The following is a 13,339-nucleotide window of genomic DNA, read 5'->3' on the forward strand; positions in this document are numbered from 1 at the left end:
TTCCAGTCTGTCTTTCTTAAGAATATATAGTAATATATGATTGATGCAATGATTATTGCATAATAGCAATATATAAAATAGAAGGTTTGAAAAATAGCTTCTCGTTTGATATTCAGAATCAATTAAAAGATATTTGACCAAGTGATGATTTAAATTTTGTGGAAGGAAAATGTATTGAATCAGCAATTTTAAATTATTGACTTATTGCAGTTTATTTGGGTGAAAAATGCATTTCTTGGTTGAAGTTATACTGAATCTTTTTCTGAAACTTTAATTAATAATTTCTATCTATCTTACTCAGTGGTGGGATTCAATTTTTTTTTTACTACCGGTTCTGTGGGCGTGGCTTTGTGGGTGTGGCAGGGGAAGGATACTGTAAAATTTCTAGTCAGAGGTGGTATTTGCTGGTACTCTGAACTACTCAAAATTTCCGCTACCGGTTCTCCAGAATACCACCTCTGATCTTAGTACCTGAAAGTTAAAAGCAGGCATTGCAGAATCAGGACTATTTAGTTGCTCTGGTAATGACGACAGCCTTTTAAACTTTGGAACAATGATGTCTGAATTTCTTGTTGATCCACAGCTGTCAAAAGCTATTTTAGCTTCATGTAAATTTGATTGCTTCTAGAATTGCTGTTATAGCAACAAATACGCTTTAAACTCTTGTGACTCCCAGAATATCTATAAATAACTGTTGATAACCAATTTTTTAAAAAAAGTTGGTTCATAAACAATTAATACATTTTCAGCATGACTAAATAGGAATTCTAGCCTTATTTGATTGTCATAAACATTGCTTCTACTTGTGTAAACTGACCTGAATTAAAATATACCTTAAAAATGGCATCATTTACCATTAACAGTTTCTTCATTTCACAATGTATCCTATCAATTCATCAATCAAACATTTTTTTGACTATCTATTTTATGCATATTGGATGCTTCAAAATGACAACATTTGTAATTAATGCAGTCTGGAAATGTAGGTTTAACTTATGCAGGTGTGTTTGACATAGAAATTCAGATTGGGTAATGTGACTTCATTCACAATATCTTTAATGAAAATACAATTGTACAATTCTACAGATGCTTGTCTATATTACATTGCATGGACAACTGATATTGGATTTAATCCGATATAATAAAAGACTGGCAGTATAACTGCACATATTTCAAAGTGCAAATAAATTTTATTCATAGGAATATAGCTTGCTTTTCACAGTTGTAGCTACATACTATTTAAGTATCTTTGTCTCATAAAGATAAGTGATAAGCACATTTCTTCTTGATAATATCATTTCAAATGAAAATTGAGAGCTTTCATAAAATGGATGTATACTCTTTGCCAGCATCCTAATACATGTGGCATTTTAGAAAAAAAGATTTGTGCATTTTATTTATATGCAAGAATCTTTTTCTGCGAGGAATAAATACATTATTTTACCCTGCTAAATCAGCACACTTAAATATAGCACTGTTTTAGACAGTTTTATTAAACCGACTAAAAGTTTCATTGTCACTAGTACAGATGGATGTATATGATTTTAACAATTGTATTTATCCAGTTTTAAAGCCAGGTGTTTGGGGAGCAATGTTTTTTAAATAAAACAAGGACCAGTCAATAATAAAACAATAAAACTTTGCTATATATCACTACGGAATTTACAGAATATCAATGGAAAAACTAAATTCTGTAAGAGCCTAACAAGGCAAAATCAATAGGAGGCAATAAAACTATATGAGGAGGAGGAAAAGTAAATAAGGAACATGAATTTTGCTTAAGTGATATAAGGGTGTCCAATTTTATTGTAACTTTTAGATTGCATTACTACTACACTGTTCTTGCCACCTTTAATAAGTGAATTGCAGCAGTTGTTAAATTGCTAATATGGCTGTTAAGTAAATCTGGATTCTCCATTGACTTTGCTTGTCAGGTCACAAAATGACTCAACGCTGCAGCTGTCATAAATATGAGTTAAGCATCTGAATGTAAATCACATGACCATTGGGATGCTGCAATGTTTATAAGTGTGAAAAATGGTCGTAAGTTACTATTTTCAGTGCCATTGTAACTTGAACATTCACTAAATAAAGTATAGTAAGTCAGGGATTACCTGTATAGAAATTCTAAAATAAAAGTATAGGATGTTATGACAAGTAGTAAGAAAAACAAATGAAAAGGGTTCTTTTAACACATTTCTTAAAGTAAAATAATTATGAATTTGTTCAGGAAATTTCTACCATAGAGACATGCTGGAACAGAGGAAAAAAGATGCTTGATAACTACACGATACATGGGCCATAGATTAAAGAGAGAGAGAACAATAAAGAGAATACTTGTGTAAAATAACAAGTCCAAACTATGGAGATTCTTCAAAAACACAACTGTAAAAGCTAAATATTACATAAAACAAGATAAAATGTAGCACTGCATTTAATTTTCTCTATCTTGTGACCAGGTTTAATCAATGAAGGCTGTGTATATGGTGATTATTGTACTCTCTGGCATATCAGTCTTATACATACTATAGTTATTAAAAAAGTAGAATTCACTGTGATTTGTTCAAAAATAATTCCACGTATCAATGATAGGCAACATGTAACTCATTAGAAATGGCTAAAGTCTCATCGCTATGGATAATGTAGAGCAATAGTGAGCACTAGAAGGTAATTTTACATTTTGAACGTCAGGTAGCCTATCCTGGCAATCTCAATTAATTTCATAAATGTCTTCTAGCAGTTGATATAATAAATCTACAATATATTCAGCATGCAGAAGTCAGTAAGAAAAGTATGCAGCAAATAAATATTGACAATTATTTAAAAATTCCAATTGCACAATTTTAAATGACAACTCACAGCATATAAAGATCTTGCAGATATATACCTGACATTTACAATATGAAGGAAACCTTGAAAGAATGCAAACTACTTTTTTAAAAAAATGTCCATTTATGACTCAAATGTCAACGTCTTACAGGACGACTTCATCCTTCAATACAGTTTGCATAGAAAATGGTCTAGACAGAAAGGTATTCTTTGAACTTCTCCATGACGGCACTCATCCTGTCAGCAGGGACTACCATCACTGTTCGTAAAGGCTTCATAGGTGTATCTTCAAAAGACCATCTGCCTCCCAAACATGAGTCACTCTCTTCTTCTACTGAATAACTGAATTTCAGCGCTGATTGCTATTTAAAAAAAAGAAAAAACAAAACTAAATTGATTTGGATTATTTCTCAAGTGGAGAAAATAGTGTACAATTAGAGAATACAAAATTAAATAGCAAGCAAGACACTTAATGAAAACCAGCTATAACTGAAATTCTTGATCAGAAGATTTGGAACTGCCTCCCCCTAAATCAGGATATAAGTCATAGCAGTGGAAACGTTAATTACCATTCCTCTGTTAGCCAAGCATAAGGTTAAACAATTGTTTCAGATTTAGAACAGTGGAGCATCCAGCTCTAGAGACCAATTCCAAAACTTTTCTATTCAAGGCAGATGCTTCTTAACTAGATCTGTAATGGTAATCAACAGAATAAGGACACAGGAGCTAAGGGTAAGTTGTCAAACCATACATGGTAAACCCATGTATGGCAGTAATAAGTCACTATGGCAGTAATACATTTATTGTCTATATTCAAGAGTAATTTCATAGTAGAAACAAAAAGCTTAAACCACAAAGCTGCAACACTTCCTAAAGTTGCTGGGAATCAGGCAGTGTATACATGTAATAAGTAAATGTGTGAATTAAAATGCACTTGGGAAATTGAACTAAACAATAGTTTCACCTCATAGAAAAATTCTTCTTCGGCATTTGAAAACATTAGCTCCGCTTTCTGGTGGGTACCACTTCCTCTTTTTTTAGCATTCTTCTTATTGGTGTAAGTCTTGCTAATGAGAAGGTAGAAGTAGCATTTGCCACAAGGTTTGTTTGTACGCTGAGCTTCTGCTATTTCTTTTCTAGAAGTGAACAAGTTAATTACATTAAAAATCAGGGGCAAAGCACTTGTTATATAGCCAGCCCTCATCCCACAAACTGTAACTACAATAACATTTTAACACTTAGAAGAAAATGGAATTGTTTAAATGTTTTCTCCAGCTATCGTACAACTCTGAAAACTACATAATTCAATTTGCCTGCAATATATTGCTAAATATTTATGTTCCTTACAAACAATATTTCCACAATCAAGTAAAATAATCCATTCACAATAAATTGGAATTAAAGGCCATATTAGACAATATTAAAATGCTGGACTTCATTTCTCTGGCCTGTTCTTTACGTGTATTTTCTCTTTTTGCCTCCTATTCTAGATATTTCCATTTAAATAAGGTTTCAGAGGTCATCCAAGGATAAAAATTACAGTTCAAAAATGATTTGGGAGAAGCACTTACTGTAGTTGCTGGTGCATAGGCAGAGCAATCTGGGGAGGAACATTAATGAATCTTTCACTTAGTAGGAAGCCCACAGGCTTAGTGGTGTCACTTAAAAGCTTATCCAGCTGCTCAACCAAATTCTGTTCACAGTTCTTTTCACATTGACTTAAGACCAGTTCTTTAATTTGCTCAGCACATTCAGTACCCTAGGAATCAAAAGACAGATAGTTTTTTGTGGTACAAAATAATTGTTTACGTAAGGCAACTTGAAAAAGCAAATTACTGGGCATTTTTTCTTTAGACATAGGAAAATTGCAGCTTTTAATAATTTGAAAGGATTTCCTTTAAAATTATCCATTCAATTCTCTCAACAGAAATGCTTAAACTTTTTGTGTCATTCACCCTTTTGTCTGGTGAAGCCTAGAGACCCCTTCCCAGAAAAATGTATTAAAATAAAATACATATAGACTGTACTACAAAGGAAACGGATTATACAGTTATGAAAATATTTAAAAATATCGAATATATGGTATAGTAGTATATGTGAAAATAAAAACGAATGTTTTTCTCCATCCTAATTCTTGGACACCCCCCTCCATTCTCTGAAATCTATTCATGGATTCACAAAGAGACTTACTTTCCATTCTAGCTCAGCCACAAAGCAGCTATATGAATTGAAATCCTAATAAAAATATGAAATGCTTCCAGCCTAGATTAATTCAACAAACCAATAGTAACAAACCAATGCCTAACTTCTACCTTAAATGAAAATATGCCTGAAATAAAAGTAACCTCATTATTTGAAAATTCCAACAAAAAACATAACTTAGCATTAACCAGTTCTTTGTTAAAATTTCTGCTGCTACAAATGAGAATAACCATTTCAAATCTCAAGGGTTAACATTATTACAATAGACAACTTACATGAGGTCATGTTTTTAACTATTTTCTAGAGCACCAGGTACCCCAAAAGCAGACTAATGATATAACGCAAGCAGTTATAAAGACAGCTGGTGTGTTATGCTTGATAATTAAAGGGAATCTAAAGACTTATATCTCGTTTTTCTGAATAACTGAAAGAAGCTGTGTCTTCACAAATTTTGGGGGCAGCAGTTCTAGTTACAGTAATCATTTCTAACCACTTGTGCAGCCACCAAAGTTATGATGCTGTTGAAAAAAATTCTTTTATGCTTATGATCATTTAAAGACCTTGCAGCATTCCTCAAATAGTGTCCCTTCCGGTCAGTAAGCCTTGTCCTATGCCTGACCTAAAGTTCCCCCTCCCTTTGAAGCTCAGAGTGGAGAGAAAGGGAATGTAAGAGAGTATAATGTTTGCTCTTCTACATAGTGAAAACAATGATTTTTCCAGCAATATGATTGCATGGGGGAGGTAAGATCAGGTAAAGAAGAGATCGGCTAAAGAAACTGCTTGTCTCTCCCTCATCTCCCCAAGAGATATTAGAGAAAGGAATTTCAAGAGAATGGACTGTTTGAGTATGTACCCAAAGCTCCCAGACTTGGCTTGCCTGTGTAGTCTCATTGCTTTCAGTGTTTACAAGGCAGTAAGTAGGCACTCTAAGTTTTCAAAGGAAGGGGTAGCAAACTGAGTAATTTCTCTCTTTCCAGCTAGAAATCCCAGTCCCAGTCACATTTTTCATTTAGTGACTACTTTGCTTAACATATCCCAATTAGTTGCTAAACAAGGACTAATTGCATAACTGTTAAACATTCCAATATTTCATTGCCAAATTAAGCTAATATTGATTTTTATATGCTCATAAGCACTGACCTTTCTTTCTGTTAAATTTAAAAGGCTTATAAAGCCAAAAACCTCATCATCATCGTCGTCATCACTTTCCTCTGTGACTTCTGTTTGCTATGAAAAGAAAAAAATTAAATATAGCTGTTGCTTGTTCTGTTCAACATTTTAAAGAAGAATTTTTCCCAATATAGCCCTCCTAACTGGACATGCTTCAACTCCCTGAATTTCCTGTCCACATGGACAATAGAATTTATAGTCCAACAAATTAAAAAATAACCAAGCTTGAAAAGGCTAGATTTGAGTTAAAATATATGGGCTGATTTTTCAGAGCAATGTAACATAAAAGGACTAAAACACTGTAAAGAGTTACATTCAGTAGAAAAAAGGAGAATGTTTCATTGGAAGAGGGAGCATTAAAGTATTTAGTTTCTCAACACCAGCTTAACTATCTGTGTTATAGGACCCAAAGATAAATCAATTCAGAGTACCATATCTGTGGAACCAACATTTATGAAGTTATTATTTGTTTTGCACTTGCCACCTTCATTAAGAAGAGTCAGGCAACTTATCCAAATTAAAACCTTAGAATATTAACCACATTAGCAAATGCCTGGGAATCTGTGACTAACCACAGAATTGGAGCAAAAGGAAGAAGAAAATGTATTTATATTGTAAAGTGCTCGGAACTTTGGGAGCAGTGGAGCACATATATTTTTGTTATTAAATAAGCAAGATTATTCAGAAACATGCTTATTAAGCATAGTAGAGATACAAAACACATGGGCTTGTGTTGTATCATTTCCATGAGAGTATTTTAATCTGCAAATTCCTTAAATCATTTTGTTGCCATTGTGATTTTTCTGCATCTCTTCAATTCCACAATACATTCTCAAATTTATGATGACCAAAATTACACATTGCACAATGTTTCCAACTCTGATTATATATTTTATGATTGTACTGAATTGGTAGTTTTATTTTCAATTCCCTTGAAACTTTTTTTCTTGTAACAATTACCTGCAATTGTAATGACAGCTGACAGGACTCAAATATATGCTTTCTGAGCAAGCATTATCAGCTCAAATCCCACAAACATATTTGTGCAACTTTGTACTTGCTTACATACTGATCAATATTTAGAACTACAATATTGCAGGAAATGGCACTTTCCTCAATTTGCTGAATTATATAATGAATTACGTAAAAGGTGAACTTGAACAATTCTATCTAGTCTCTGAAATACTGTATCAATTATGAGCAGCTTCATCTTCTTCAGTAGTAACAGTGAATTTAAACAACTATATCAAAATTGTAACTGATTTGCTCTGATTCTAGCAGATAACTGGCAGCCTATGCAAAATGATACTGCTCTGCCTAAAATGCAGAAAATCTAGAACAGGGATCTTCAAACTTGACAAATTTAAGACTTGTGGATTTCAACTCCCAGAATTCCTCAGCCAGGCATGAGGAATTCTGGGAGTTCAAAGTCTCTACAAGTCTTAAAGTTTCAAGTTTGGAGACCTGTAGTCCTGTAGCACAAGGAAATTGTTGGAACTGTTTTGCTGACCAATAATATTCCAGTAATTCTGTGGGAAATTCAAGTTAATTATGATTATATTGTAGAAATAGCATATAAGAAGAGAAGTTATGAAGTTAAATGGACCTAGAAACATGAGCATTGTGAAGATGAATCTTCAGCAATGTATGGTTGTCCAAATAAAATTACTTACAGATAAATGCATGATATAGGAGTCACAACAATGGGAGAACAAGAGTAAAATCTTATTCTAACTAAAAAAAAATAGTATGTAAATTAAGAAAATATGAGAACACACTATACCTTAATAACACTTCCAATGTGATTTTGTTGTATCAATATATCAGTCAGATCACCTATATTAATAGGAGCCTTTAGAAATAGCTGAGATAAAAGAGATGTTTATTTAATATAATTGTGTAAAATCAGATTTAACAGATAAAGCCACTTTAGCACTTGGCAGGTAGAAAACTGTAGCATTCATTTCTAGGAATTAAGGCAATATTCAGATGAACTTATAACTTTCTGCATAATGTGCTTACGATTTAATTTATAATATCTAACCATTCTGTACTCATTTTCTTTATTAAAATGTAATATTCCAATTCACCTTGGTAAACTAACGTGAACCACAGCTATGCATTTTTTAAATCAAATTGGAATTCATAATTATAAACTTTATATTCCTTTTCCTCCCAATAGCAAGCTGCCACAGAAATAACAAAATAGTATTGCCATGTGATTAAAAATAGCAATAGCACTTAGACTTATATACCACCTCATAGTACTTTACACCACTTTCTGAGCGATTTACATTGTCAGTATATTGCCTCCACAATCTGGGCCCCCATTTTACCGGCATCAGCAGGATGGAAATCTGAGTCAACCTCAAGCCCTATCAGGATCGTATTCCTGGCTATGGGCAGAGTTAGCTTACAATACTGCATTCTAACCACTGCATTACCAAGGCTCCTATGTCCTCAGAATGTGGCAAACAAAATCTCATTTGTCCACAATGATTTGAGAACAGTTAAAGAATCAATATTTAGTCAAGAATCGTTATTTTAAAACACAAAAACTAGAATTCAGGGTTACAAAAACAACATACATACCTGTTGAAGTAACTTTTGCATTCCATTTTTATCACTATCAGTTATTGTATGTGCTTCAAATTCGATGTTTACTTCCTATGAACCAAGAGAAATAATATATATTAGTATTCATCTAACTTTATCCATTTTTAAAATCTAGCCATATGTTTGCTAGGTATATATTTGTGTGTGTGTGTGTGTGTGTGTGTGTGTGTGTGTGTGTGTGTGTGTATGTATGCGCATATATATGTATGTAGGTAGGTAGGTAGGTAGGTATGTAGGTATGTACGTAGGTCTAGGTGTGTTTGGGTCTTTTCCCGTGTAAGATTAAGACTATCTTGGTGACGTTTTGACGAGGTCCCACTCATCATCCTCAGGCTGGTGCTTTTGGCTTCGTGCCAGTGCAAGCAGTGTGTGATCGGAGCTGCCGTCTCTCTATAAATACTGGTGGGGAGGATGCTGTGCTGGGTTTTTTGGCTGCGCTGCTGCCTCTTGATTGGTTGATGGAGTTGATGTTGGTATAATGGGCTGTGTGATGGCCTTGTGAGTTTTGTAGTGGAGATATCCTGGATCTTGTAATCTCCCGGTCGTTTGTTTTGTAGTGATCTTTTTTCCATTAGCCTCCCGGGTTTTAACGGCTTGGGTAATGGGTTGTGTGATGGCCTTGCGAGTTTTATTGCTGTGGTATCCTTGGTCTTGTGCTATGATTTCCTGGATTGTTTGCTATGTTGCAACTTCTTGAGTTCTTGTGGTATAATTTCCTGAGTTTTCTGATGTGATATTCTGAGCGAGTGGCTGTGATGTAGCATTCTGGGTTTTGGTCTGGCTTCGAGTTTGGGGTCTGGGTCTGTGTTCTTGGTGTGTCAGCTTGTTTGGTTTTGGGGTCGGGGATGCGACAGCTGGCGAAGCAGCCGTGGTCTGATTTCTGGATGGTGGTTGTCCTTCGTTTATAGGATGGGTTTGGGCCTGGGTCTGAGGAGAGGGATTGGCAGTGGACCTACATAGACCTAGACCTACATACCTGTACCCATGAAAATCTACGAAAACATATGTATGTATGTATGTATGTATGTATGTATGTATACATGTATATATTTGTTTTCTTAAGTTTTCGCGGGTACTTACATGTATGGTATTCAGTTTTGTTCGGGTATTTTCCCACGTCATTATAGTTGTGCTTTTAAAGTTGTAGCAACGTAGGCTAGCACCAAATTTAAAACAGAAACGGCTGTGAAAGTCTGACTCACAAGCAAACATTATACAGAAGCCTAATGATGGCAGATGACATTCTGCCGAAACATTGCTACAACTTTAAAAGCACAACTATAATGACGTGGGAAAATACCCGAACAGAGCTGAATACCATACCATACATACATACATACATATATACATATGTGTATGTGTATGTATATGTATAAGTAGGACTAGGTGTGTTCAGGTCTTTTCCCATATAAGATTAAGAGTATCTTGGTGATGTTTTGGGGAGGATGTCTCGCCATCCTCAGGCTGGTGCTTTGCAAGCACTGGCACAAAGCTGAAAGCACCAGCCTGAGGATGGCAAATGGGACCTCAACGAAATGTCGCCAAGATACTCTTAATCTTACACGGGAAAAGACCCGAACACACCTAGACCTACATACCTGTACCCATGAAAATCTACAAAAACATATATATATATATATGTATGGTACTTAGCTTTGTTCGGGTATTTTCCCACATCATCATAGTTGTGCTTTTAAAGTTGTAGTAACGTTTCGGCAGAATCTCATCTGCCATCATTAGGCTTCTGTATACAGAAGCTGTATACAGAAGCCTGCTGATGGCAGATGAGATTCTGCCGAAACATTGCTACAACTTTAAAAGCACAACTATAATGACGTGGGAAAATACCCGAACAAAGCTGAATACCATGCATGCATGCATGCATACATACATACATACATACATACATACATACATACATACATATATATATATATATATATAGAGAGAGAGAGATGTTTTCTGAGGTTTTCGCGGGTGTTTGCATGTGGATCTTTGGTTATTTGGGTTTTCTCCCGCGTAGAATTGGAAGTATCTAGGCGACGTTTCGATGAAGTCTCATTCATCATCTTCAGGCTTGTGTCTTCAGCCTTGTGCTTCTCAGAGTAATGTGAGCTTGCAGCTGCTTCTGGAGGAAGCAGCTGCACACTGCTGGCTCATCTTAACTGATTGTTCACAAGGATTTTTCATGAGTTCAGTACAGGTAGTCCTCGATTTACAGCAGTTCATTTAGTGACCATTCAAAGTTACAACTGCACTGAAAAAAAGTGACTTATGACTATTTTTCATACTTATGACCATTGCAGCATCCCCATGGTCATGTGATTTACATTCAGATGCTTGAAAATTGACTCACATTTATTACAATTTGCAGTATATTGTGGGAAGCTCCCCCCCCCCAAAGAGTGAAATATTTTGAGGAATATTAAAAAGGCAAGATGTTATATTTCCCTAAATGAGAAATGGAGAAACATGTTTTTTTAAAAGACAGACAGCAGACTCAGTCTAGCCCCCCTACCCCCGCAGATATTTTGTGCCCATTAAGAAAGACTGGGCCAGCCTATCTACAGAACAAAAGACCTTCAAGCTTCAGGGTGATGGGATTAAGAACAAGACATGGTCCTTCAGGACATAATAGGATGAAACCACTACCATTTAGCAGAAGACACAGAGCTCACTACATTGCACAATCTCCTAAGGGCGTTTCAGACATTGCATGTCCCCTCCAGAGCAGTCCAAACTTCACCTGGGAACTCAGATAAACAGTAAGCCAGAGGTAAACCAAATTAGCTCAGACAAGCACCTAGGATCTGCATTTCCTCTTTTCCTTATAGAGCCAGCTATGACCCTCTACATAATCCCTACATGGCCCCATGAAGCCTGACAACAGCCAATAGAATACATGTGGAAAATTTACTCAAGCCACAGAAACAATATATTGTAAACAAACTGCAAAGGCTATGATAAATGGAGAGTTAACAGATTTTATATATATATAAGGGACTAGACAAGGCTGTCCACTGTCGCCTCTGTTGTTTGTGTTAACACTGGAAGTGCTGAATAGGAACATCAGAGAAGAAAAAGAAATAAAAGGAATGAAAATTAAAAAAGAAGAGTATAAATTACAAGCTTTTGCAGAGGACCTGGTATTCATATTAGAGGATCCATTGGAGTCAGCATCTAAACTGATGGAAAAGATAGAAGAGTATGGAAAAGTAGCAGGTTTGAAAATAAATAAAGATAAAACAAAGATTTTAGCAAAGAACATGTTAGCAAGACGAAAGAAAGAATTGGAGGAAGTTTTGGGGATCCAGGTCACAAATAAGGTTAAGTACAGTATTTAGGGATACACATAACACCAAGATGTAGCACACTTAAGGAGGACAATTATCTTAAACTCATGAAATTTAGAATATCTCGTATAGAATGATGGAAAAATAGTTTAGTCAAATGAATGATTAATAATTGATATTACATAAGCACAAGCTAGATTGATAAGGTGAGAATTTATATAACTTGTAATGGTAAAAAAAAAGGGTAGCATAAAAGATTGTAAACAACTGACACATTGTATGTATATAATTGAAAGAGGGTTTTAGGTTTTGTCTGTATGTTTGTTGTAAAAAATAAAAACTTTAAAAAAAAAAGAATACATGTTTTTGCACAGGAACAGGAAGCTTAAGTGCAAAGCCCAAAGAAGATATAAAAACCCACCCACTTTCAACTCCATGTGGTCAGCTGCCCAGAGCCACATGTGGTTCTGCTTCATCATTAAACCATCTTTCCAATTAGCCTCCATGTTTCCAGTGTCTTTCTCCCAGCCTGGACCTGAACCAGATGGATATTTCTTCCCACAGACCCGGGGATCATGCAATCACCTTCTGACAAGCAAAAGGGGAGACCAGGTTCACTTAACAACCATGTTACTAATTTAACAACTGCCACGATTCACTTAACAAACGTGGCAAGAAAAGTCGTAAAACGGGGCCAAACTCACTTAACCAATTTCCCACCGAGCAACATAAATTTTGAGCTCAATTGCGGTCGTAAGGCGAGGATTCTCTGGAATTCGGAATGAATGGGAAGCAAGTTGGAAATGAAAGGGATTTCCAGGCAGGACCACACTGTGGAAACAGCGGGATCTTCTCAGGGGGAATGAAGCCAAGACCAGCAACCAAGCGCCGTTTTGGGAGCCACCACCACCCCTTCCCGGACGCGAGGCTGCGGACAACTCTAATCAAGAAGCCGGGAAAGTCTCGTCTGCTTGCAGGCAGAGGTTGGAAGAGAAGCTGCCGGGCTAGGGTAGGGGTGGGGAGACTCAACTCACCTCGTTAATTTCTTCTTCGTCCTCCTCGCCATCACTCTCCAATTCCGAATCGGACTCCTGGTCGTCGCTGTCTTCCTCTTCCTCCTCCTCCACCAGCCGGGACTTTGAAGGCCCCTCCGCCTTCCTCCGCTTCACCCCAGTGGCCATGCTTCTTTCTTTCTTCCTTCCTCCCTTCTTCTTCTACGCGCATGCGCC

At 35.9% G+C, this 13,339-nt stretch overlaps 1 protein-coding gene across 1 annotated transcript; it reads right to left on the reverse strand.

The window, feature by feature from the left end:
• Positions 1-1,039: 1,039 nt before the first annotated feature.
• On the reverse strand, positions 1,040-13,326 carry BCCIP (BRCA2 and CDKN1A interacting protein). Its single transcript, XM_026704950.2, has 7 exons — positions 13,145-13,326; positions 8,794-8,868; positions 7,985-8,065; positions 6,172-6,258; positions 4,401-4,588; positions 3,794-3,965; positions 1,040-3,191 (listed from the first exon to the last, which is right to left on the reverse strand). The coding sequence occupies exons 1-7, from the start codon at positions 13,289-13,291 to the stop codon at positions 3,021-3,023; spliced, it is 921 nt and encodes a 306-aa protein (XP_026560735.1). The 5' UTR covers positions 13,292-13,326; the 3' UTR covers positions 1,040-3,020.
• Positions 13,327-13,339: the final 13 nt, after the last annotated feature.

The sequence above is a fragment of the Pseudonaja textilis genome, chromosome 4, assembly GCF_049901715.1.
Source record: "Pseudonaja textilis isolate UNSWEBS1 chromosome 4, rPseTex1.2, whole genome shotgun sequence".
Lineage (NCBI taxonomy): Eukaryota > Metazoa > Chordata > Lepidosauria > Squamata > Elapidae > Pseudonaja > Pseudonaja textilis.

Bases quoted from the DNA above. Each gene is read 5' to 3' on its own strand.
- BCCIP (XM_026704950.2), bottom strand. From the start codon at position 13,291: ATGGCCACTGGGGTGAAGCGGAGGAAGGCGGAGGGGCCTTCAAAGTCC. The intron at 8,066-8,793 runs GTATGTATGTTG...CTTTTATCTCAG, and splicing joins TGCAAAAGTTACTTCAACAG to CTATTTCTAAAGGCTCCTAT. The intron at 3,966-4,400 runs GTAAGTGCTTCT...GTTCACTTCTAG, and splicing joins CCTATGCACCAGCAACTACA to AAAAGAAATAGCAGAAGCTC.